The sequence below is a fragment of the Salmo salar genome, chromosome 13 (assembly GCF_965601325.2).
Source record: "Salmo salar chromosome 13, fSalSal1, whole genome shotgun sequence".
Lineage (NCBI taxonomy): Eukaryota > Metazoa > Chordata > Actinopteri > Salmoniformes > Salmonidae > Salmo > Salmo salar.
In genome coordinates this window covers 45678117-45702663 of record NC_138303.1, presented here as the reverse complement: position 1 = coordinate 45702663, position 24547 = coordinate 45678117, and the positions used below count along the sequence as shown (strand labels likewise).

Genomic DNA, 24547 nt, shown 5'->3' with positions numbered 1-24547 from the left:
AACCTTACCACCCCTCCTCTAATTGGAGTAAACTAATGGACAACAACACTTACTGTAGGCTTCTACTTCCTGCTTATGCACATTATACGGACACAATGTATTTTACAATAGTTATCTTTTGTTTGTTTTCAATCCCATCCTTCAGCTCCCCTCAACCCCTCCCATCTATCTTCTATTTGCCATATATTTTTAGCTGTGCTGTTTCAATAAAGTTCTGAACCTATATACATTTTCCGGACACAGTATATTTTACATGAGTTATCTTGTTGTTTTTAGCCCCACCCTTCAGCTCCACTCAAGCCCTCCCATCTATCCCTGAACACCGTCCAGTTTTTATTTCTATTTGCCATATATTTTTCAACTGTGCTGTGATGTTTCACAAAGGTTTTGAACATTTCTGTTCTCATTGTTTCTACAGATTGTAAACTAAAGATGAACATTTCAGCTAAAAGTATTACTATATTATTGATCGATTTGACTATGACTTTTCAAATCACCCAGCAGTGCTATCTGCGGAGTTATCTCCAGGTAAATGTTGCAATTCTTCAGCCATTCCTGCAACCAAAAACAAGCTACATATGGACAGTACCAAAACAAATGATCTAATGATTCTCTCTGCTTGGTTTTAACAAATTTGGTCATCTCAGACTTGGAGATAATACAGAATTTATTTCAGTTTTTTGCCAACTTGTAACTTGTGATAGCATCCAAAGTGCTCAACTGAATTTCCTTAATTTCTCCAGAGGTGGCTTGGAAATGCCATTTAAGTGTGCAGCTGACTGGCATGAGAGAATAGCTTAGAGTTACACTGATCTTATCATAAAAAACAAACATCCCTTTCCTTTGAATACACATGGTCATTTATATCATACATGGCTCACCCAAAATCAATGTATTCTTAGTTCCATGGTGCTGTACTATTAGCACTCCGGTAAGGGGTAGGCTACATAGTGCATATCGGGATGGGATGGAAAGAGTAGGCTAAATGACCAGCTATTGCTCCACCATGGATAAGGGAAGCTCTTATACATTCGACAGCATGCGCAGCAAGACAAAACAGATCGTGGAAAGCAACAGAATCTGTTACTGCCAGCGTTTTGTTTCTCCAGCGAATGAAAGGATGGGAGGGGAAAAGCCCCTGACCACAGCACTATGCTTTCACGGCTCAGTCCATCCGCCCTCTCTGGCAGGCTAGCCTGGTCAGCGTGATGCTGGATGCTCCAGTGCAGAAGCTCAAAGCCAAACCTTCTGCTACCCCCCCCCCCCCCCCCCCTCTCCAAACATGGGTTTATCTGCCGCTTTATCTGTCCTGAGCCCGAGCCTCTCCGCTCAGTCACCCTATACAATGTAAAAGTCTGCCTAATCAATTCTGGGGCTGCGTAGAACCAACTTGCACCCATCCTGAATACTATGGAGAGCACTACATATTGAGAATAAAGTAATACATGTATTGTAATGAATGTAATGATCCTTCACTAGGAGTTTTAATTGAAGTGTTTAATAGAGTGGATGTGTGAGAATGAAAATAGTTGAGTATGTGGGACAAAAGGACACAATCAAAAGAGTATTGAGAAAGGCCGATTGATAGTGAGGGATTCCTCTGGGTGCAATGTGCTACTCGGCATGCTGCCAATTGAGGGGGTTAAACAGAACATGACACATGATTAAAGGATGAAGTCCTGTCACTAGTTCAAGTAGAGATCTACTTTGGAAAATACTGACAGTTGAGAACAACATTGTAGAGGCAAATCTGTTTCTTAATATGAGTATAGTTTATATCACTGATTTGCATTGACATAAAGCAACACATTCTAAATCCTCAGTAATCAAAGAATATTGTCAGAGTTACATTGATATTGTCAGAACAGACAGTAACTCGGCCCATCTTTCACGTCATAATGAGATAAGAGTACTGCTCCTCTCTGTGTCCATAAGAGTTGCATGCATAACAACACATATGATTCGAGTCTTTCTATTGGCAGCAGGTAGTGAGTTCAGGCTGGTTTCCGTTATGGGGCATCACTTGCTCTATGGTGTTATGAATACTGGGATTGTTCTCTGGTGTCTGTCAGCACTTGAAGAATGTTGAGAAAGGAAGACCAGACCCTTTTTACCCCACTGGAGAGATGAGATGGGCCAAATGGGACTCTGGAAAGGCTAACCAGGCACCCCCAGAACCATATGTATAGCCCAGGTCTTATATTTGTCTGAAGCAATCCACTACTGGTTGTAGCAGAAGGTCAATAAACCATTTATCTGGCCTTCCTGTCCTCAACCAACATCTAACATTAACAACATCACCAGTTCTGAATCCTACTGAAAATATTGATTCCTGTTCAATATGAATTTCCTGAGTTTACACATGATCAAAAGTAATATGTCTACATGGCCCCATGGCCCCTGGACAATATGAAGCTCATAGTTAGGGTTAAGGGTTAGGATGATGAACCCTGGCATGGGCACTGGGCAGAGAGAGGTCAGGGTGTTAGAAGGGTTAAGTATTTTGGTTTTGATTTGTTGTATTGTGTGGTGGCCCCTCCCAGCCCCCTCCCTTGGGGTCCGTGGCCCTGGGGCCGTTATAAATAGTCCCGTGGGCTCCCCCTGCTCTGACAGTGAGGATAAATGTCTGCAGGACATGCTCAACCTTTGTCTATCAATGTTCCTCTACTAACCACCAGCAGGGTTGGCATATAGATGCACAGAGACCAACGCTCCGCTCCACACAGACAGGACACAGGTCTCTATGACTAGACTAGACAGAAAGCGACGTTGCAGGTCATTGGAAGTCAGTAAAGTTAGTGACTCCTAGAGAGTTGCATGTGGAACTGTTGTTTAAGTGCGGAAGCATCTTTAGGTTTAGAGGCACTTTTTGCTTTTAAGTTTGCTGTCTTGTTTTTTGTTTATACTACCTTGAAGGCATCACTGAGATAGTCATTATTGATACGGTAAACAGAGCTTGGTGACTCAAAAGGAGAATACACATTTTCTCCTGTTTTCGCTCCTCTCTTCATCCCTCCATTGCTTTGGGGTAGCATCTTGACTTTTTGGCCACCATGTGGGAGTTCCGGTCCATGTCGTTCTGGCGGGCGGTGTTCGCTGAGTTCTATGGCACCATGTTCTTTGTGTTCTTTGGTCTGGGGGCGGCTTTGCGCTGGACCACCGGGCCCCACAACGTTCTCCATGTGGCCTTTTGCTTTGGCTTGGCCGCTGCCACCCTCATCCAGTCAATCGGTCACATCAGCGGGGGACACATCAACCCGGCCGTCACCTTCGCCTACCTGATTGGCTCCCAGATGTCCCTGTTCCGCGCCTTTTTCTACATCGTGGCCCAGTGTCTGGGGGCGCTGGCTGGGGCCGCCGTGCTCTACGGGGTCACCCCCAACAACATGAGGGGAAACCTGGCACTCAACACGGTAAGACTACCTGACCAATGACAGGTGATATAGGAATGAACCAGGGTTGGGGTCAATTGATCACAACCCTGATAGGAAAGTCTGTGGTGACAATCACACATTTCAGAGTTCCATTGTCACCTGCCATGAATAAATGAAATTAACTTGACAGGTGATAAAGAACATCTGTGTGTGTAACCACGACTTCTTTATTTGTACAATTTTCTACATTGTAGAATAATAGTGAAGACATCAAAACTATGAAATAACACATATGGAATCATGTAGTAACCAAAAAAAGTGTTAAACAAATCAAAATATGTTTTATATTTGAGATTCTTCAAAGTAGCCTTGATGACAGCTTTGCACACTCTTGGCATTCTCTCATGGGGAATGCTTTTCCAACAGTCTTGAAGGAGTTCCCACATATGCTGAGCACTTGTCATCAAGGCAAAGGATGGTTACTACATGATTCCATATGTGTTACTTCATAGTTTTGATGTCTTCACTATTATTCTACAATGTAGAAAATAGTACAAATAAAGAAAAACCCTGGAAAGAGTAGGTGGGTCCAAACTTTTGACTGGTACCGTATACAATGTTAGATGTTATGAATAGTTAGTCATAAAAAATCTGTAATTAAATGTGTACAAAAACACCACTCTTTAGAATGCATGTGCAATGTAAGATTTGCCAATTATATATTTTTTGTGAGCTATTTTTATGCATTAAAGGTTTAACCTTCTGATTGATTGACTGACTGTTAAGAGTTTTTCATATCAGCCAGTGGAATAGATATAACTTAAAAAAGTGAACAGTAATCATTCATTCAACTGTCTGTTCTATCTCGTCCCCCTTCTCCAGCTGCAGCCAGGTATCAGCCTGGGCATGGCCACCACCATGGAGGTGTTCCTCACCCTGCAGCTGGTTGTCTGCATCTTCGCTGTGACCGATGAGAGGCGTAATGGACGCCTGGGCTCTGCCGCCCTAGCCATCGGCTTCTCTGTCCTCATAGGACACCTGCTGGGGGTAAGACATGTATTCCAAATATATAAAATATATGTTTATAGACCATAGAATACAGGGAATTGTATTGGGTGAAAACAGGCTTAGACACAGGGTTGGGTGGGTTGAAGCTTAGAGATTTTTAGCACTTTAAAAATGTTGTATTTAACTTTTTTTGACAACTGTTTTTAATAACTTGTAATAATGCTGAAAGAGCAATAAACTAAACTAAGAGACATAGGCTTGGAGTGGGGTGGTAAGAGACCATTATGACTCATTATGATATGATCAGAGCTAGGTTTCCCAAATGCGTTGTAGCACTAAGATCATCTTAATTCCATTGAAATTGAGTGGACGAAACATGATCTTAGTGCTACAGTACGCTTTTGGGAAACCCGGCCCTGAACAATATAGAACATCAGTCAATGTAGGATATTTAGGGATAGGTAAATTCCAATAATGTATATGAATAGATGATGTCAGAAGCAGGAATGCCTGATTAAACAGGTGACTACAAGAGAGAAGGGGTGTGTAATCCATTATTTTGATGGGGTTGGTCAGGACTCTAGATAGACCAATATGAGTGCATTAAAAAGTACTACTGTATGATGTAGGTAGGTTTTTCACCACTGCACTCTACATACTGTTACCAAAATATAACCCCGGTCTATTCTCTTTGATATAGATGTACTACACTGGTGCTGGAATGAACCCTGCCAGGTCCTTCGCCCCCGCTGTCCTGGTCAGAAACTTTGTCAACCACTGGGTAAGACACTTTGTTCACACCTTACAAAGCCACAACGTACAGCAATTAAAAAATTGTACAACAATTTACAGCAATTTACAACAACTTACAATATGTTGTTTGGAATTTAGAACTGTGAAATAGCTAGATGAACTCACCAACACATTCCCCTCTCTATCTCTCTCTTTGTGTCTCTGTCTCCCTCTCCCTGGTCTGGTCCTGTGCCAGGTGTACTGGGTGGGTCCGATGATTGGTGGTGCTATGGGAGCTATTATCTATGATTTCATGCTGTTTCCCCGCATGCGCGGCCTCTCTGAGAGGATGGCCATACTGAAGGGCACCAGGCCCCCAGAGGCTGAGAGCCAGCAGGACACCCGAGGAGAGGCCATCGAGCTCAAGACTCAGGCCCTATAAGCCTGGTGGAAGAAGGTTGGCTTTTTGAACCCCCTATCCCTCTATTCTGTACCCAAACCCCCTCTGAACCCTCAACCCCACCCAACACACACATGCACACATACCTCTTCCCCCCTTCCCCTTTAACCCACCCACACACATAGTACATATGGACCATAGACACAAACCCTCCTCACCCTCACAACAATTCCACCTTCCTCACCATCCTCATTCTCACTCTGCTGATCCAGAAACAGGACATGCTGAATTACAGGGCAGCCAAAGCCCTAACCACCCTCCAACACTCCACCACTGACCCTTACCCATACCTCCCCCCTTGGACTGCAGGATAAAGATGGAGGGTAAGAAGAGGACTTAGTTGCCACTGAAGAAAGCACCCTGCTGTGGCCTGTGGTGTAGGGAATGGGTCACTCCTGGCTGACCAGGTGGCTATAACTGCTCAGGACAGGGGCATCTCTCTCTCTCTCTCTTGTTTGTAGTCTGCTAGGAGTGAAGCTACAGTAGAGCAGTGGACTTCTGCATGCTTTTTAATTTTTTTCATCCAGTTTGAATCTCTCCCTTGTGTTTTATTGTTTTTGTTTCATGAATCTTCGGGAACCTGACATGTATGTTATATTATACCTTTAAAGAATTTATGAGGATTTTATTCGACTCAAATTCCATTTTCAAGTCTTGCGTGTGTTGTGTGTGTATGTGTGTGTGCCTGTTTTAGCAAACCATTTTTATTCTGGCCTTTTTTCATTACCACAATTCCTTTGTTCGTTATCATGCTTTGTTGTCTTTATTCATCACGCTGTAGCCTATTCTAAGGGAAAGAAGCATCTTTTGCCCCCCTCCTCCTTCATTGATTTTGCTACAGTAAAGTTCTGATTCACTAGTAGTTTTACAGACAACATATTTAGAGTGCTCCCCTTTTATCGCAAAGCCCTTCAATTTTTGCGTTGAAGTCAAATTGTTCTGAGTCTGTGCTCTTCAAGGGGAGCACAAACACAGTCAGATTTATATCAAAATAAACACACAACACACAAAACTGAACAGGTCTTTTGTTAAATCATTCTCCATCTCTATTTAAATACATCTTGAAAGGGAAAGGGGGATACCTAGTCAGTTGTACAACTGAATGCATTCAACTGAAATGTGTTTTCCGCATTTAACCCAACCCCTCTGAATCAGAGAGGTGCGGGGGGTTGCCTTAATCGACATCCACGTCATCGGCGCCCGGGGAACAGTGGGTTAACTGCCTTGCTCAAGGGCAGAACGACAGATTTTTACCTTGTCAGCTCGAGGATTCGTTCCAGCAACCTTTCGGTTACTGGCGCAAGTCTCCTACCCGCAAAGCTACCAAATTGTACATTATTATTAATTTTCTACTACAAAATTCCACTTCTTTGACCTGTTGGCTCTCCTTGACTTCGATACAGCCATGTTAAGTGCCTAAGAAGATAAAAGGGTTTTTACTGTATGTAGTTCAGTACCACTATTATCTGAACCAGACTGTTACGTTTTACTCAGTTTCTGGAATGCCTTTATTTTCATTAAAGCTTGTGCCCTTAGAGCGGATTTATGTACAGACGTGTGACAGCTGGATTGGCTTTCATTTTCGTGTCATTTTATGTAATAACAACAACAAAAAACCTGACTTGCTTTGTTATGTGGATCGAGCTCGTTTTCTTAGTTGATTGTAGTTCTTTCTTATACATAACCTTTTAAAGAAAAAAAAACACCAAAATGTGGCTGAAAACCAAAATGGGTGCATGATGATGCAGTGGCTTCATGCTGGTGTTAGCAGACACCTGGTGCGTTTTCTCTTCTCTCAGGGGGAGAGGTTCTAGAGGGAGAGGTTCTCTTTTCTCTCTAGGGGAAGAGGGATCGATTTAAGATCAGGGAGTTATTTTCAGTGTACCGGTAAGTCCACTCACCTCTGATATCTAGTCTGTTTTGCCCTCCAAACTCAGGTTCCTATAACCTGGTCCTATTTCTGTTTGTGCTATGTTGCCACGAAGTTAGCAAGACAGCACAAACAGATCTGAAACCAGGCTATGGTTCTTACACCTGGGGGGTAAAAACAGAGAAGAATCGAGAAGATAATCACCTAAACTGAGGCGATTTAATTCTTTAGCTTTGTGTTACTAGGTGTGGACGTGAGGTAAACTAAATGTGCACCTGTATGATCTCTTCATAACATCTGCATCAGAGGGACATTAAACTTGGAGGTCAAACCCCCCTTTTTTGACTCCTTAGTCCCACTCTTCCCTCCATTCCTCCTTCCTGCTTTCACCCCCTACCTCCTCCCGCTGTTTACAAGGCGGCCATTTTGTGCTCCGATCTAAAGGTGACAGGACAGTTGATGCTGCAGGGACTCTTGTGATGGGATGGAGGGGTACTGCAGTGTTGAACCAGCTCATAGCGTTATTACAGACCACTTCCATTTTCACTACTTGATAGAGCAGTAAACTGAACAAGACATGAAGCTGATTCTCCTTTTACATTCGCTTTCATTTCGCTTGATTCCTCCAGCGGTAGATAAAATAGATTTCTTTCCTTATTTTAGTTTATGACTTATGTTGAACATTTTGAAATTAAAATAATTATGTTTGTATTCCATTGAAAAGCTTTGTGATGTACAGTGTAAAATGTTATTTTTTAATTGACCATGATTGTTGAAACTGGATGGATAGACAATATAATTTCAAATCTATACAATGTCTCCTCTTTGGCCATTTGGTTATGAAAGGTATGGGAAAAGACGTGATACAGTACAACAATATGCTTGGATCCTATCAAGAACATATTATAAACATACTTTCATAATCAGAGAACCCTGGATTGATTATTTTATATGTTAAAAAAAAACGTCCTAAAATTCAGATTCTTCTGCCGGTCTGTTTTCTTCTAGATTGAACTGTAGGAAAAAACATTTTTGATGTTCATTATTACCAGGGACATGACAGGTGTTTTAGATCTTTATTTTCACAAAACTCTCATTATTACACAAATATCTTTCATTAAGATGCTCATATTTCTGTTGGTAAATGATGGGCACTGTCACTACTGGTCTCAATGACATACAATATTACAGAGCGTTCATTTAGGGTAATAATAATATAAACTCACTTGGCTCCAATCCCCTTTAACCGAATATACATTATTTCTAACCCAATTGTAAAATCTAACCCCAATATAAATCTGATATTTATTAACTCCAACAGGGATTGAATTTATGTAAATAAAAATGGACTTGCAATTAATGGTTTGTGCATACATCTTCGATAAGGAGAATATTACAAACTGTTACCAACATTAAGACCCCAATTAGTGTGTGTTAGTGTTTACTAAAGTCTCATATTAGTCTCTCTGAATGGCACACAGTTGTGGCATTTAGCATGCTCCTATACTGACCCAACATGAAATAATTTTATTGAGGAAAATGAAAACTTCAAGTGGGACTGTCCAAAAGGTAAGGTATCCTAGACTGGCAGCACATAATATTGCTATGATGGTTCCTAATCTGAATAGATTATCTCAATAGCCTATATGTGGGTTTGTAGCCATGGTAGACCATCAGCACTACCAGGTGGCCAGAGGATGTATCAGCATTTAAGTGACAACTGCTGAAATAAAAAATGAATCTTTGTTCATACCCTCTATAGGAGACATGTTATTCTCACTTTAAGTAGCAAGAGACACTGTATTTAACCAGACAACCTCCAAACATCAACTTAGTCTCAGACAGTTTATTAGAAATACGGAAATAAAAATTCCCACTGCATTTAACAAACTGAAATTGATTTAACCTGATCTGCAAAAACAAAAGGTTGCCGAAACATAGTAGTGCATTTGCTTTAACACTTGCAAATTAAATTAGGTAATTTATTGACAAGTTATATTTTTGTTATGTTTCTGCACCCCTTTGAAAATAGAATAAATCATATTTTTGATATCTGCTCCTACACTTTTGTTGGATACAAAATGTCCAACGACCACTGCATTGAAGTAAACTACCGGTGTATCCTTTGAAAATGTTCAGTATTTACACTGATATATACTAAAGAAAAAACATCCTCGCAAAATGCAATTGCATGGAAAGGTTGTACCATTATAACTTATGTTATACTGTAAAATAAGTTTAACATGCATATTCATTTAAATACCTCAATATTTAAAATCAATGAATGCACTATTACCTGTAATATTTGCACGTTAATGTACACTGGGAAAATATTTGCTTTGAGTTAAAACTATAGATACATTAAGGAAAATCAATCAAACAAAATGAACAGTATGAACAATAAAATGGGGCATTTTAATTTAAAAAAGAAACTACTTTATTGAAAATAGGCGGTTGTTTTGAAACCTGTTTTTATCCCTCATTTAGAATTCACAAATATGTCTAAATTCAATACGTAACCTCACAGACATTATTAAATAAAAAAGGGAGAGGTGGGGTGTAACTAAGATATTATCCCATCAGAGCAGGGCAACATTCAGCAGGCAAACATTGTCAAACGTTGCAGATAGAAATAGCATGAATAGAACCGACATGATTCCTTAATTCTACATGTCAGAGGCGTGTTTGATCCACATTACGTATTTCAATCTAAATGTTCCACAACGTGGCCCCTGGTTAAGTTAAAGGACAATATAACTAAACCCCACAACAACACGTCATGGAAACAACTGAATTTTCCATGCAGAATTAGAACAGCACCACACCTAGGACAGTGGCTGAAGAATGCTCTGGTGTCATGTTACGACAGACAGTCTTTCGTCAGCGAGTTTCCTGTGATGTGTTTGGAAAACGGGTGACGTTTCCTCCTTTCAAATATGGCTACCAATAACTCATCTCTAATCTTTCTCTTCAACCGACCTTTGGAGGCTTTACTTCCTTGTTGTCATCGGTTACAGAACTTCCTTTATGCTCCCATTACTCCAAGTCTGGCATCTCTGAAAAGTTAGAAGACTTAAGGTAAAAAGTTAATCTACCAATTCCACAACATCGCTCATGTGTAGATGGTATGAGGATTTTCAAGAAACTTAAAATGAAATGTACTATGAAAATGCTCAAGAATGTCTGCTTGCTACATTCTTTGGTCGTGTGCTAAAATGTTATCAAAACTTACTTTCATCATCACTGTCGTGCTGTAAATAAAAGAAATTGACGATTAGTGTCAAATTTACTCGAAACTGCAAAACATAAAAGCAAGTAGATATCCTTTTCCTTACATCACCGTATACAGTAACGTTACATGTTTGCAATTCCTTTGATATTTGGTATAAAGTTAATTTGGAGATAACAAAAAAAAATGAAACACAAACCTCTTTTAGACCTTCCATACCACCCATGCCCAGATCTGGCATACCGTCTTCTCCTCCCATCGTGTTCATCATCTGAAAATAAGAGACAACAATCACTGTTTGGACATTTAAAAAAACTACAATAATTGAACACATTTAAAAACATTACACACTGTGCAACATGACATGCTTGCTTTGCTTGCCTCTGAGAACTTGTCGAAACTGGACAGATCCTCATCAGAATCATCTTCCCAGTCTTTCCAGTTGTTGAAGTCGACACCCAGCCATTGAAACTGTGGAAAACAAAACAGACATCCCAAATCAACATTTTAACCAACATTTAAGACAAAATGCCCCTCTTATGTGATCTTAGTCTCAGAGTAGGAGTGCTGATCAGTTTGACCTTTTTGATGAATAAGATACATGAACATGAGGGATGTAATCCTAGATCAGCACTCCTACTCTGAGACACTTTCTGAAGAAGAGCCCAGAAATACAAAACAGAAGAGGGAATGTAGAATATTGTACCAAAACATTTCTGACCTTTGCCTTGTCCTTCGTTAACCGTGGCCATGCAATACCTGCCTTTGCTTTCTTTAGACAACACAACACAGACCTGTCCGTACGTTTGTGCTTGGACTCCTACAAGGAGAAGAAGAGAGATGCTCATAATATATTACAAGTCATTTTGTATGAGGGATCATCTTTTTCATCCTATTTAACATCCAGGTCATTGCAGTTAGTGATTCAGTAGATAAATGAAAAGAAAAAAAAAAGACTTACATTGGGGTCAATTGAGTCAAAAAGGTCCAATTCATTTTGGTGTTTGAGGTTTTCAATCCCGCCAACACAACTGAAAAGACAGAACAGAGTAAAATACAGTGACTTCAGAAAGTATTCATACCCCTTGACTTATTTCACATATTGTTGTGTTACAGTCTGAATTAAAAATGGATTAAAAAATAAAATTATATATATATATATATATATATATATATATATATATATATATATATATATATATATTTTTTTTTTTCATCTACACACAATACCGGCTCGGTCCTCCCCTCCTGCTCCGTGGCTCGACGACTCATTGCGAGCTCACAGAACAGGGCTCCGGGCAGCCGAGCGGAAATTGAGGAAAACTCGCCTCCCTGCGGACCTGGCGTCCTTTCACTCCCTCCTCTCTACATTTTCCTCTTCTGTCTCTGCTGCTAAAGCCACTTTCTACCACTCTAAATTCCAAGCATCTGCCTCTAACCCTAGGAAGCTCTTTGCCACCTTCTCCTCCCTCCTGAATCCTCCCCCCCCCCTCTCTGCGGATGACTTCGTCAACCATTTTGAAAAGAAGGTTGACGACATCCGATCCTCGTTTGCTAAGTCTAACGACACCGCTGGTCCTGCTCACACTGCCCTACCCTGTGCTTTGACCTCTTTCTCCCCTCTCTCTCCAGATGAAATCTCGCGTCTTGTGACGGCCGGCCGCCCAACAACCTGCCCGCTTGACCCTATCCCCTCCTCTCTTCTCCAGACCATTTCCGGAGACCTTCTCCCCTACCTCACCTCGCTCATCAACTCATCCTTGACCGCTGGCTACGTCCCTTCCGTCTTCAAGAGAGCGAGAGTTGCACCCCTTCTGAAAAAACCTACACTCGATCCCTCCGAAGTCAACAACTACAGACCAGTATCCCTTCTTTCTTTTCTCTCCAAAACTCTTGAACGTGCCGTCCTTGGCCAGCTAACCTGCTATCTCTCTCAGAATGACCTTCTTGATCCAAATCAGTCAGGTTTCAAGACTGGTCATTCAACTGAGACTGCTCTTCTCTGTGTCACGGAGGCTCTCCGCACTGCTAAAGCTAACTCTCTCTCCTCTGCTCTCATCCTCCTAGACCTATCTGCTGCCTTTGATACAGTGAACCATCAGATCCTCCTCTCCACCCTCTCCGAGTTGGGCATCTCCGGCGCGGCCCACGCTTGGATTGCGTCCTACCTGACAGGTCGCTCCTACCAGGTGGCGTGGCGAGAATCTGTCTCCGCACCACGTGCTCTCACCACTGGTGTCCCCCAGGGCTCTGTACTAGGCCCTCTCCTATTCTCGCTATACACCAAGTCACTTGGCTCTGTCATATCCTCACATGGTCTCTCCTATCATTGCTATGCAGACGACACACAATTAATCTTCTCCATTCCCCCTTCTGATAACCAGGTGGCGAATCGCATCTCTGCATGTCTGGCAGACATATCAGTGTGGATGACGGATCACCACCTCAAGCTGAACCTCGGCAAGACGGAGCTGCTCTTCCTCCCGGGGAAGGACTGCCCGTTCCATGATCTCGCCATCACGGTTGACAACTCCATTGTGTCCTCCTCCCAGAGTGCTAAGAACCTTGGCGTGACCCTGGACAACACCCTGTCGTTCTCTACTAACATCAAGGCGGTGACCCGATCCTGTAGGTTCATGCTCTACAACATTCGCAGAGTACGACCCTGCCTCACACAGGAAGCGGCGCAGGTCCTAATCCAGGCACTTGTCATCTCCCGTCTGGATTACTGCAACTCGCTGTTGGCTGGGCTCCCTGCCTGTGCCATTAAACCCCTACAACTCATCCAGAACGCCGCAGCCCGTCTGGTGTTCAACCTTCCCAAGTTCTCTCACGTCACCCCGCTCCTCCGCTCTCTCCACTGGCTTCCTGTTGAAGCTCGCATCCGCTACAAGACCATGGTGCTTGCCTACGGAACTGTGAGGGGAACGGCACCTCCGTACCTTCAGGCTCTGATCAGGCCCTACACCCAAACAAGGGCACTGTGTTCATCCACCTCTGGCCTGCTCGCCTCCCTACCCCTGAGGAAGCACAGTTCCCGCTCAGCCCAGTCAAAACTGTTCGCTGCTCTGGCACCCCAATGGTGGAACAAGCTCCCTCACGACGCCAGGACAGCGGAGTCAATCACCACCTTCCGGAGACACCTGAAACCCCACCTCTTTAAGGAATACCTAGGATAGGATAAAGTAATCCTTCTAAACCCCCCCCCACCTTAAAAGATTTAGATGCACTATTGTAAAGTGGTTGTTCCACTGGATATCATAAGGTGAATCCACCAATTTGTAAGTCGCTCTGGATAAGACCGTCTGCTAAATGACTTAAATGGAAATGTAAATACCCCATAATGTCAAAGTGAAAACAAATGTATTCATAATTAAATCCAGAAATCTCATTTACAGAAGAATTCACACCCCTGAGTCAATACTTTGTAGAAGTACCTTTGGTAGCAATTACAGCTATGTCTTTCCGGGTAAATATCTAAGAGCTTTCCACACCTGGATTGTAAAACATTTTCCTATTATTCTTAAAAAAAAAAAAAAGCTCTGTGAAATTGGTTGTTGATCATTGCTAGACAACCATTTTCAGGTTTTTCCAGATTTTCAAGTAGATTTAAGTCAAAACTGTAACTCAGCCAGGAACATTTACTGCCTTCTTAGTAAGCAACTCCGGTGTAGATTTAGCCTTGTGATTTAGGTTATTGTCCAGTGTCTGGTAGAAAGCAGACTGAACCAGGTTTTCCACTAGGATTTTGCTTGTGTTTAGCTCCATTCAGTATTATTTATATACTGAAAAACTGGTACTCAGTAATGTGTTGTATTTGCCCCAAACATAACACTTTGTATTCAGGTCAAAAGGTGATTTGATTTGCCACATTTTTGCAGTATTACTTTTGGTGCCTTGTTGCAAACAGGATGCATGTTTTGGAATATTTGTATTCTGCACAGGCTTCCTTCTTTGCCCTCTGTCAATTAGGTTAGTATTGTGGAGTAACTACAATGTTGTTGATCCATCCTCAGTTCTCTCTTATAACAGCCATTAAAGTTTGACTGTTTTAAAGTTACCATTGGCTTCATGGGTTAGGGCGGTTTCCTTCCTCTCCAGCAACTGAGATAGGAAGGACGCCTGTATCTTTGTAGTGACTGGGTGTATTGATACACCATCAAAGTGTAATTAATAACTTCACCATGCTCAAAGGGATAGTCAATGTCAAGGGGTGTGAATACTTTCTGAAGGCACTGTAGATGAATGGTTTACTCATTCAGACACTAGGGGCCGATAACATTTATCTTATTCCTGAACTAAAAGTAAAATAAATATGCTTTCTGGTCCCGGCAGGATTAGGTTTAATCTGTGTCCGGGAAACTGCTTCTGCAAGTGCAATAGGCGTAATTTATGGACAGCTCAAAATTTACCCTAACATCAGTGTCAATTAAACTGCAGTGTGTCCTGGGTCATGGTGAAGCAGCTTACCGAAAATCAAGTTTAGATTTTTCAAACTTTACTTGAAGATCTTTGCTGTCTTCTACCAGGAACTCAATGAACACTGAGTCCCTTCTGTCATACCACTTTGCTGTTGCTGGCTGCCTATTGGACAATAGAGAAGAGAGAAGACTTATTAGTCCAATACAAAGCAACGGCCAATGTCTTCTAGGTTCTGTTCATAAAATCCAAACATAAATATTTGGGAAATTGCAACCCCATCATGAGGAAATAGGGATGGAAAACAATGAAGGGATAAAATCCTTTAATTTTGGATGCAAAACTGAATAATTTGCTGTTTAGAAAGCAGTCTCCAGGTCTGTTGCATGCATCATCGGGTGAAACAGAAAAAGCATGCACGTTTGCTTTAAGCATTGACTAGCTAACTATGATAATATCGTTTGGTTACATTCAATACTATACATCAGGAACATTCATCATCAGGTGGCCAAGCTAGTCTAGCTCCACCCATTCAACCTTATCCAAGGTTATACTTGGTCAGGTGGCTAATTGTCACTGGTCTCTGCCCTTATTTCAGTGGTTTTGCTGGCAATTCCTAATGGTTATTCTTGGCTAACCAGATCCAACACCCTATTAATTAATGAGCTAGCTAGCTGACAGGTGACATGGAATGTCACTCCAACGTGCATCCAGTAACGTTTGCTAGGCTAGTCTATTTGCAAGGAAATAGCTAGCCCACGTGAATAAAGGACTATCTGCTCATGTAACCGTTGTGGAGAACTAAAGCCCAGCCTTGTATTATTGATAATATCTCATTACGGCACATGATATGAGACTTTTCCTGGAGTGTAAAGCTGACAATTGCTCCTTTCATTCCCACTAATCGTACCCCATGTGCATGGAGGCAGCATGTAGGCCTAACGTTAGCTAGCTACGGTTAGCTAAAGCTATAGCGTTAGCGTTGCAGTTTACGTCCCGTGGACAAAATGTACTTTTATTGCAGAGTTGCTATTTTTATACATACATGTCGGAGCATTCCAGACAAGTAACGTTGGTTAGCTAGCATAGCTAAGCTCCGAGTAACACAACTTGAAGCTAGCTATGGCTAAATTGCTAGCAAGCTACCCCGCATTTGCAAGGGTGGCCATTGCTTTGGACGCTAGCGCTCTCATCCGACCCTCCATCCCACACTTACATCTCTTGCGATCTAGTTCTTTCCGCTCCAGAAAGGCAGTATTCGTCACAATGTGCTGTTGGATATTGAGTTCAATCGGTAGCTAAATATGACAGGGCAAAATGTTTCCTCGTTCTCCTGCGCAATGACGTATCTCTCGAATTCGCTGGTTTCACTATCACCGTCTGGAGACCTTTCTGGATCATTCTCTGATGTCGGGGGAAGTTTCTTGCACGCACTTTACCTGAAGCTTGGGTTGAACGCCGTTACCGTGGCAACACACACACACACACGATCTGTAACATCATTTCAACTATTTCACCTGTATAAAGCAGGTGTGTACGGACAGGTGTTACGTGCGTAAACAATATTTTAAAAAATACATGTGATTTTTGTATGTAATTACCAATAAATGGGAAACATAAACACACCGTGTAAACACTAAATAGAAACAAAATATTCCATCTCCTTTTCAACAACTTTATTTCTAGGCTTGAAATTAATTTAGACAACGTCTATTAAAAGGTTGGACTGGACCTGATCCTCATGGTTGTTAGGTGTTTACATGGTCAGCTCCTGCAAAGAAGAATTCAAAGGGTTTTTGCATCTTAGGAGATTCCAACATTGAATAGAACAGAATAGAATCTAGAACTGTAATGTCCAGATGTGCCTGTAATCACCTTACAACATAGAAATCAAAGGAAAACGTAAATTACAGATGATATTACATTTACAACAGATTGACAACCAATTAAATATTCTTAACCTGATGGCATTGACGATGTCATTGTTGTTTTTGAGCGCTCGTATAGCCTTCAGTCAAGACACATTGGCTTGTGACATCACCAGTTCAATGTACTTCAAGGCCGTCTCATCAACCTGCAAAGCATGATGGAACACATTGGTAGTGAATCACTGCTTATACTGTTAGAGCATAATGAGGACGTAAAAACTGCTGACGTCATAAACAATGTTTTATGATAAAAGTTAAGTAAACGCCAGAGGATGTAGGTTGGAAAAGCCTGGTTCAAGATCTGACAGAACAGCACAAACAGATACGGGGCCAGGCTAAGTTCGACCCTTCACCTCTTCCTCTTTGCTCTCCTCTTGTATCCTGTGGGCTTCTGTGTGTTCTCCTGGATGCTGGACGTTCTGTCTTCTCCCTGGACCTTGAACTTCTCCGCTGCTGCCAGCTGAGCTTTTTGGGACAACTCCTCAGTCTGGAAGAAAAGGAAATCCACTCTCAGAAAACAGAATTGCAAGAATATCTCTAATTCATAAAGAACTTTAATAAATAAATTGCTTATGGAATTTATAGCAACTTTATAAGGTATTTATAAACTATTTGAAAGTAATCACGTCCGATCTGAAATGAGAAGCCACACTTTTTCAGATCCAACCAAGATGCAATGGATAAATGATTCTCCTCGCGTTTCTGATTACTACTTAACCCTTGTGTGGTTACATTTTCTATGTTTACTAAAATAAAGATGATACAATTAATAATTTTTTAAACCTGAGACTCATTGGCCTTGGCTCATTTTCTGTGACGAACATGTAAAAGATCACATTTTCATTGAGTGCACACCCCCCTACACATTTATATTACATATGTGGTTATCCAAGTGTAATAAAAGTGTGGAAAACAAATAAAAATGAAACAAAAAGGTTTGCTGTGTGACTTCAGTCGTCTTCCTCCTCCCTGGGCCTGCTGTTTCAACATAGCACCAAGAACCTGTCTGTCTGTCTGTCTCCCTGCCTGTCTGCCTGTCTGCCTGTCTCCAACTTTTCTCACACTCTTTACCCTTTGTAGTGTGTGAAACTACACAAATCAAATCAAATGTATTTATAAAGCCCTTCTTACATCAGCTGATATCTCAAAGTGCTGTACAGAAACACAGCCTAAAACCCCAAACAGCAACCAATGCAGGTGTAGAAGCACAATGTCTTGTTGGAATCTGCACAATGTTATTACAATACATTATTTCGATACGTTGTGAAAAATTCTGTATTTTCCCACACTCTGCACCAGCTGGTACAAATTGGGACACAACAAATAAATAGCTTTGCATGTGTGGCTCCATACCACAATCAATCAGTATGGCAAAAATAATCTCTTATTTTTGAAGCTAGTGTTTTCCAAATATGAGGATCATGTATCTGTCAAATCGGAGTCTGACAGTGAGTTGGAAGAGGAGAAGATTGACCCTCAGCCAGCCCCAGGACCAGACCATCAGCAGACAGCCCCAGGACCAGCCCATCAACAACCAGCTCATCAGCAGCCCGCAGGAGGAGAAATATGTATGTAAAAAAATTGTGTAATTGAATGGTCTTCTTGCCCAAGGAATGAGCCACCCTGCATGGCTGTGATAAGGATAAAACATGGGCCGACGCAGATGGCGGTTACGCATGCGCAGGACATAAAGTCTTCTTTTGAACTGTTCACCCCAGATACCATCCAGAAAATCATTCTGGACTGCACTAATTTGGAGGGAAGGCACATTTTTGTAGAGAGATGGAAGGAAATTGACCAAACTCATTTACATGGATACTTTGGGGTTCTTATCCTTGCTGGTGTTTTCAGATCCAATGTGGAATCCACAGAATCCCTATGGGATGCAGAAACTGGCAGAGAACTTTTCCATGCTACAATGTTTCTGGAAAACTTCCACATTATTTTCAGGATTATCCGCTTCGATAACCGAGACACCAGACCAGCTCGGCGGCAGAGAGACAAGCTAGCTGCACTCAGGTCAGTGTGGGACAAGTGGGTGGACAGCCTTCCCCCTTTTTACAACCCAGGGCCCAACGTTGATGAGCAGCTTATGCCATTTAGGGGCCACTGCCCCTTCAGGCAGTACATACTGTCTAAACCCACAAAATATGAAATCAAGATCTGGGCTGCCTGTGATGGTGCTTCATATGCGTGGAACTTGCAAGTGTATACGGGGAAGCCAGATGGAGGAGCCCCTGAGAATAATCAAGGGATGCAGGTTGTCCTGGACGTGACACATGGACTGCGTGGCCACAACATCACATGCAATAAACATTTTACTTCGCACAAGCTGGGACAGGAGCTCCTCAAGAGGAAGTTGACTGTCCACTTGTGATATTCTTCAAATCTTGGACATCATCTGAATGGCATTGAACCCAGATTGGAACAGAAGAAAGCTCCAGAGGTGACGGCTCTTTCTTGAGGAGCTGGGCAAGGCATTGGTAAGACCTCAAATCCAGAGGAGGCAACATATCCCAAGGACCACAGCTTCTGCAGCCATCGTGAGGAGGATTCAGGAGGAGGATGCTGGTGCCCCATCTGCCCGACCCACAGAACCAACAACTCCAATACCGGAAGTAAGTGTGAGTGATGTTGTTGCATGTGTGTGTGTGTCTGACTCTCCTACCTTGGCCTGCTGTAACTATATATGTGAGTGAGTGAGATGTTAGTACAATTCCTGAAATAAGTGTTTTCATCATTCTAGATTGCAGCCGGTAGCAACAAGAAGGATAGGAAGACACAGAACACATGCATTAAGTGCAAAAAATTCATTTGCAACACACACACAGTAAAACTCTGTCCCTCATGTGGTATGTAGTCCGGCCTTAATTTGTGTTCAATGGGGCACATTTATAATTTCCATAAAATACTGTATGTAAAATTTGTCCTTCCAATTTGTTTAGTTCATAACAATAAACATCAATAGTGATGAAAACCTTGTTTCATTTATATTTGTTCAAGATAAACATGATTTATTCCACCCATGTCCTGATTATGATCAATTTGTTTACAAAAATCACATTTTATCAACAACAAAAAACGAATTGTGCTTTTATTGATAAATGTGATCTAGCAGAGTCAACATCTAAGTATTAAGTATTTTTAAGTAAATTGTTATGGCTGTTTTGTTTTAAAAACCCAATAACATTGGGTGAACATTGGGTGAACATTGGGTGAATAACAGAAACATAAACACCACACAATGGTTAAAATAGCGTCACTTGCCTTAGCTTCCCTGAAGAAAATGTATGCGTCGGAGGCGGAGCTCCTGTAGACGTCTGGCCTGGGGATGACAAACAGGATGTTCTTGGACTTCCTGATGTTAACCCTGTGTCACGTCCTGACCAGTAAAGGGGTTATTTGTTATTGTAGTTTGGTCAGGACATGGCAGGGGGTGTTTGTTTTATGTGGTTCGGGGTTTGTTGGGCTATGTGCTTATGTAAGAGGGGTGTTTGTTTTATGTGTTCCGGGGTTTTTTGGTCTATGTTCTATGTAAGTATATTTCTATGTTAGTTCTAGTCTTTCTATTTCTATGTTTAGTTAATGGGGTTGACCTTCAATTGGAAGCAGCTGCTCCTCGTTGCTTCTGATTGAAGGTCCTATGTATAGGGGTGTTTTTGTAATAGAAACAACAAAAAGGGGCATTGACAGCAGTAGGTGTAGCTAGCTAACATGCTAACCTTATCTTGCTATTTAATACTATCTGTTGTTGCTGTTTTTATTTTTTTACTACACCGTATTCAAAAGATTAGCCAGCTGTCTAGGCTATGGCTGGTTCTGGAGCTGGATTTGTCATAAGCATTTAGGGGAAAACTTAGCCATAGATGGATAGCGGAAACCAGTATCTTTGACTTCCCCATTGATTGTTATCTCCAATGTTTTGGCATCTTCCATAAATTGCGGACTCAAATCCGCCATAGAAATAGAAAGAATAAGATGAAGCTCTGATAATATGGGTAACTATTGAACGGTTTGGGCTAGAGACTCGTTTTTCTACACTGTAATGGACACTGTGCAAGCTTTGGTAGGCTGGCAGGCTATTCGGCTGCGGTACAATAAAGCCAAGTCCTGTGCTCATAGTTCTCACAGGGGAAGTGAAATTATAGGCTACAACGACTTTGCTAATGATCAGTGGCAGTTCTAGACCATTTCAACTGGGGGGGGGGGGGGGCAAGCTGGGGCCAGTTACATTAGACGTTATTGTTGTCATATAGTTTTCTTCACTGCATTGCAGGCATTAGCAGGCAAAAGACCATGTTCATAATCATCATCGTTGCCACTGTCTAATAACGGATGTAAAAAAAGAACGATAGCAAAAATTAGTTGTGTAAAATTTATTTCATACTCCACATTTAAGGGGTCCACAAGTGGGTCTAAAATTGTTGTCACAGGGGCACGGGTTACTATTTACCACCACAAACCGATGCTGGGACTAAGACAGCACTCAACCAGCTGTATAACGCCATAAGCAAACAAGAAAATGCTCATCCAGAAGCGGCGCTCCTAGTGGCCAGGGACTTTAATGCAGGCAAACTTCAAATCCCTTTTACATAATTTCTACCAGCATGTCACATATGCAACCAGAGGGAAAAAAACTCTAGACCACGTTTACTCCACACACAGAGATGCATACAAAGCTCTCCCCCGCCCTCCATTTTACCAAATCTGATCATAATTCTATCCTCCTGATTCCTGCTTACAAGTAAAAACTAAAGCAGGAAGTATCAGTGACTCACTCAATACGGAAGTGGTCAGATGACACGGCTGCTATGCTACAGGACTGTTTTGCTAGCACACATTGTCCCGGGATTCATCCAATAGCATTGAGGAGTATACCACCTCAGAATCGGCTTCATCAATAACTGTATTGATGACGTCATCCCCACAGTGACTGTACGTACATATCCCAACCAAAAGCCATGGATTAAAGGCAACATCCACATCGAGCTAAAGGCTATAGCTGCCGCTTTCAAGGAGCAGGACACTACGCTTACAGGAAATCCCGCTATGCCCTCAGACGTACCATCAAACTAGGCAAAGCGTCAATACAGGATTAAGATTGACTCCTACTACACTGGCTCTGATGCTCGGCGGATGTGGCAGGGCTAGAAAATTGTTACGGACTACAAAGGGAAACCCAGACGCGAGCTTCCCAGTGACGCGAGCCTACCAGATGAGCTAAAATACTTTTATGCTCGCTTCAAGGCAAGCAACACTGAAGCATGCACAAGAGCACCAGCTGTTTTGGACGACTGTGTGATAACGCTCCCGGTAGCTGTTGTGAGCAAGACCTTTAAACAAGTCAACATTCACAAAGCCGCGGGGCCAGACAGATTACCAGGACGTGTACTCAAAGCATGCGCGGACCAACTGGCAAGTGCTTTCACTGACTTTTCAACCTGTCCCTGACCAAGTCTGTAATACCTACATGTTTCAAGCAGACCACCATTGTCCCTGTGCCCAAAGAAGCGACGGTAACCTGCCTAAATGATTACCGCCCCGTAGCACGTCAGTAGCCATGAAGTGCTTTGAAAGGCTGGTCATGGCTCACATCAAAAGCATCCTCCCGGATACCCTAGATCCACTCCAATTTGCATACCACCCCAACAGATCCACAGATGACGCAATCTCAATCTCACTGCACACTGCCCTTTCCCACCTGGACAAAAGGAACACCTATGTGAGAATGCTGTTCATTGACTACAGCTCAGCTTTCAACACCATAGTGCCCACAAAGCTCATCACTAAGCTAAGGACCCTGGGACTAAACACCTCCCTCTGCAACTGGATCCTGGACTTCCTGATGGGCCGCCCACTGGGTGGTAAGGGTAGGCAACAACATGTCTGCCACGCTCATCCTCAAGACTGGGGCCCCTCAAGGGTGTGTACTTAGTCCCCTCCAGTACTCCCTGATCACCCACGACTGCGTGGCCAAACACAACTCCAACACCATCATTAACAGTGGTATGCCTGGTCACCGACAACGATGAGACAGCCTATAGGGAGGAGGTCAGAGACCTGGCAGTGTGGTGCCAGGACATCAACCTCTCCCTCAATGTAAGCAAGATGAAGGAGCTGATCGTGGACTATAGGAAAAGGAGGACCGAGCACGCCCCCATTCTCATCGAAGGGGCTGTAGTGGAGCAGGTTGAGAGCTTCAAGTTCTTTGGCGTCCACATCACCAACAAACTAACATGGTCCAAGCACACCAAGACAGTCGTGAAGAGGGCACGACAAAACCTATTCCCCCTCAGGAGACTGAAAAGATTTGGCATGGGTCCTTAGATCCTCAAAAGGTTTTACAGCTGCACCATTCGAGAGCATCCTGACGGGTTGCATCACTGCCTGGTATGGCAATTGCTCGGCCTCCAACCGCAAGGCACTACAGAGGGTAGTACGTACGGCCCAATACATCACCGGGGACAAGCTTCCTGCCATCCAGGGCCTCTATACCAGGCTGTGTCAGAGGAAGGCCCTAAAAATTGTCAAAAACTCCAGCCACCCTAGTCGTAGACTGTTCTTGCTGCTACCGCACGGCAAGCGGTACCGGAGTGCCAAGTCTAGGCCCAAGATGCTTCTAAACTGCTTCTACCCCCAAGCCATAAGACTCCTGAACATCTAATCAAATGGCTATCCAGACTATTTGCATTGCCCCCCCCCCCCCCCCCCTTCTGCGCTGCTGCTACTCTCTGTTGTTATCTATGCATAGTCACTTTAATAACTCTACCTACATGTACATATTACCTAAATTACCTCGACACCGGTGCCCCCACACATTGACTCTGTACCGGTACCCCCTGTGTACTCGCATCTACTGATTAGCCAGGTCTTTTAATGGGCAGGTAGATAAGAAATGTCCCGTAGCTCCACAATACAGACAGCTCTTGGTGTTCAGTCTGCGTAAGTGCTCAGCCGGAGACAATCTAGCCCTGCTTAATTGCATGGGCTCCGGAGGAGGCAGGTCGACAGCCCTCTGTGATTTCCTAGGAAACTCGGGTGACACCAGATTCTCTCAGAAATGTAGACTTTGGCGATTTCCGGGATTCCTCGAGGCGAGGTGGAATTTGAGGAAGAGCGAGGGCGACAGGGAACAGACCTTCTTTGTTTCCCGTAGCCGCCCATTGATCCAGATGGTCAAGGCTATGAGGGAGTCGAGGTCCACGGGCAGCTCCCGCGCTGCGAGCTCGTCTTTAATCACCTCCGATAATCCGTGAAGGAACGTGTCAATGTGGGAGTAACAGTCCACCGTTTGCCTCAGTCTGGAGGAGTTTGTGGCAGAGGTAAGAAAAGTGTTCGATTCTCCATTGTCCGAAAGAGAGGCTGCTCGTAAGCTGCTCTAACTGTGTCATGACTCCAGTAGTGTCGAAGACTACGCGGTGGATTTTTGCACATTGGTATTTAGGCCGAAATATGCAGGTGTATATCTGGTTTATATTAGTATTGGGACTCAGTCAAAGGTGTAGACCTGGTTTGTTGGAGTACTGG

At 42.8% G+C, this 24547-nt stretch overlaps 3 protein-coding genes and 1 pseudogene across 5 annotated transcripts; 2 read left to right on the top strand and 2 right to left on the bottom strand.

Annotated features, from left to right (window-relative positions):
- The first annotated feature begins 2618 nt into the window (after positions 1–2618).
- On the top strand, positions 2619–8167 carry mipa (major intrinsic protein of lens fiber a). 2 transcript variants are annotated; one of them, XM_014135772.3, is made up of 5 exons: positions 2619–3413; positions 4257–4421; positions 5083–5163; positions 5371–5571; positions 5787–8167. In XM_014135772.3, the coding sequence occupies exons 1-4, from the start codon at positions 3054–3056 to the stop codon at positions 5554–5556; spliced, it is 792 nt and encodes a 263-aa protein (XP_013991247.1). In that variant the 5' UTR covers positions 2619–3053; the 3' UTR covers positions 5557–5571; positions 5787–8167. The 2 variants fall into 2 exon arrangements, with proteins under 2 accessions (XP_013991247.1, XP_013991246.1); XM_014135771.3 differs by having other exon boundaries at positions 5371–8167.
- A 339-nt stretch (positions 8168–8506) lies between these two features.
- LOC106567008 (prostaglandin E synthase 3) lies at positions 8507–16552 on the bottom strand. The gene is made up of 8 exons (XM_014135773.3): positions 16309–16552; positions 15144–15257; positions 11635–11704; positions 11395–11493; positions 11055–11144; positions 10873–10944; positions 10677–10695; positions 8507–10500 (listed from the first exon to the last, which is right to left on the bottom strand). Coding segments are annotated over exons 1-8 (486 nt in total). The 5' UTR covers positions 16311–16552; the 3' UTR covers positions 8507–10480.
- LOC145860041 (uncharacterized) lies at positions 10384–15147 on the top strand. The gene is made up of 2 exons (XM_082960152.1): positions 10384–10522; positions 13058–15147. The coding sequence occupies exon 2, from the start codon at positions 13103–13105 to the stop codon at positions 13850–13852; it is 750 nt and encodes a 249-aa protein (XP_082816278.1). The 5' UTR covers positions 10384–10522; positions 13058–13102; the 3' UTR covers positions 13853–15147.
- Positions 16553–16756: 204 nt separating the features above from the next.
- On the bottom strand, positions 16757–24184 carry LOC106567299 (nascent polypeptide-associated complex subunit alpha-like; annotated as a pseudogene). The gene is made up of 4 exons (XR_014379941.1): positions 24159–24184; positions 20288–20390; positions 17374–17507; positions 16757–17166 (listed from the first exon to the last, which is right to left on the bottom strand). The product of XR_014379941.1 is annotated as a nascent polypeptide-associated complex subunit alpha-like (transcript).
- Between the last annotated feature and the right edge of the window lie 363 nt (positions 24185–24547).

Coding starts and splice junctions, on each gene's coding strand:
- mipa (XM_014135772.3), top strand. CDS start 3,054: ATGTGGGAGTTCCGGTCCATGTCGTTCTGGCGGGCGGTGTTCGCTGAG. Junction 3,414..4,256: donor GAAACCTGGCACTCAACACG/GTAAGACTACCT, acceptor CCCCTTCTCCAG/CTGCAGCCAGGTATCAGCCT. Junction 5,164..5,370: donor GAAACTTTGTCAACCACTGG/GTAAGACACTTT, acceptor GTCCTGTGCCAG/GTGTACTGGGTGGGTCCGAT.
- LOC145860041 (XM_082960152.1), top strand. CDS start 13,103: ATGACGGATCACCACCTCAAGCTGAACCTCGGCAAGACGGAGCTGCTC.
- LOC106567008 (XM_014135773.3), bottom strand. Junction 11,494..11,634: donor TTGACTCAATTGACCCCAAT/GTAAGTCTTTTT, acceptor TTCTCCTTGTAG/GAGTCCAAGCACAAACGTAC. Junction 11,145..11,394: donor TAACGAAGGACAAGGCAAAG/GTCAGAAATGTT, acceptor TGTTTTCCACAG/TTTCAATGGCTGGGTGTCGA.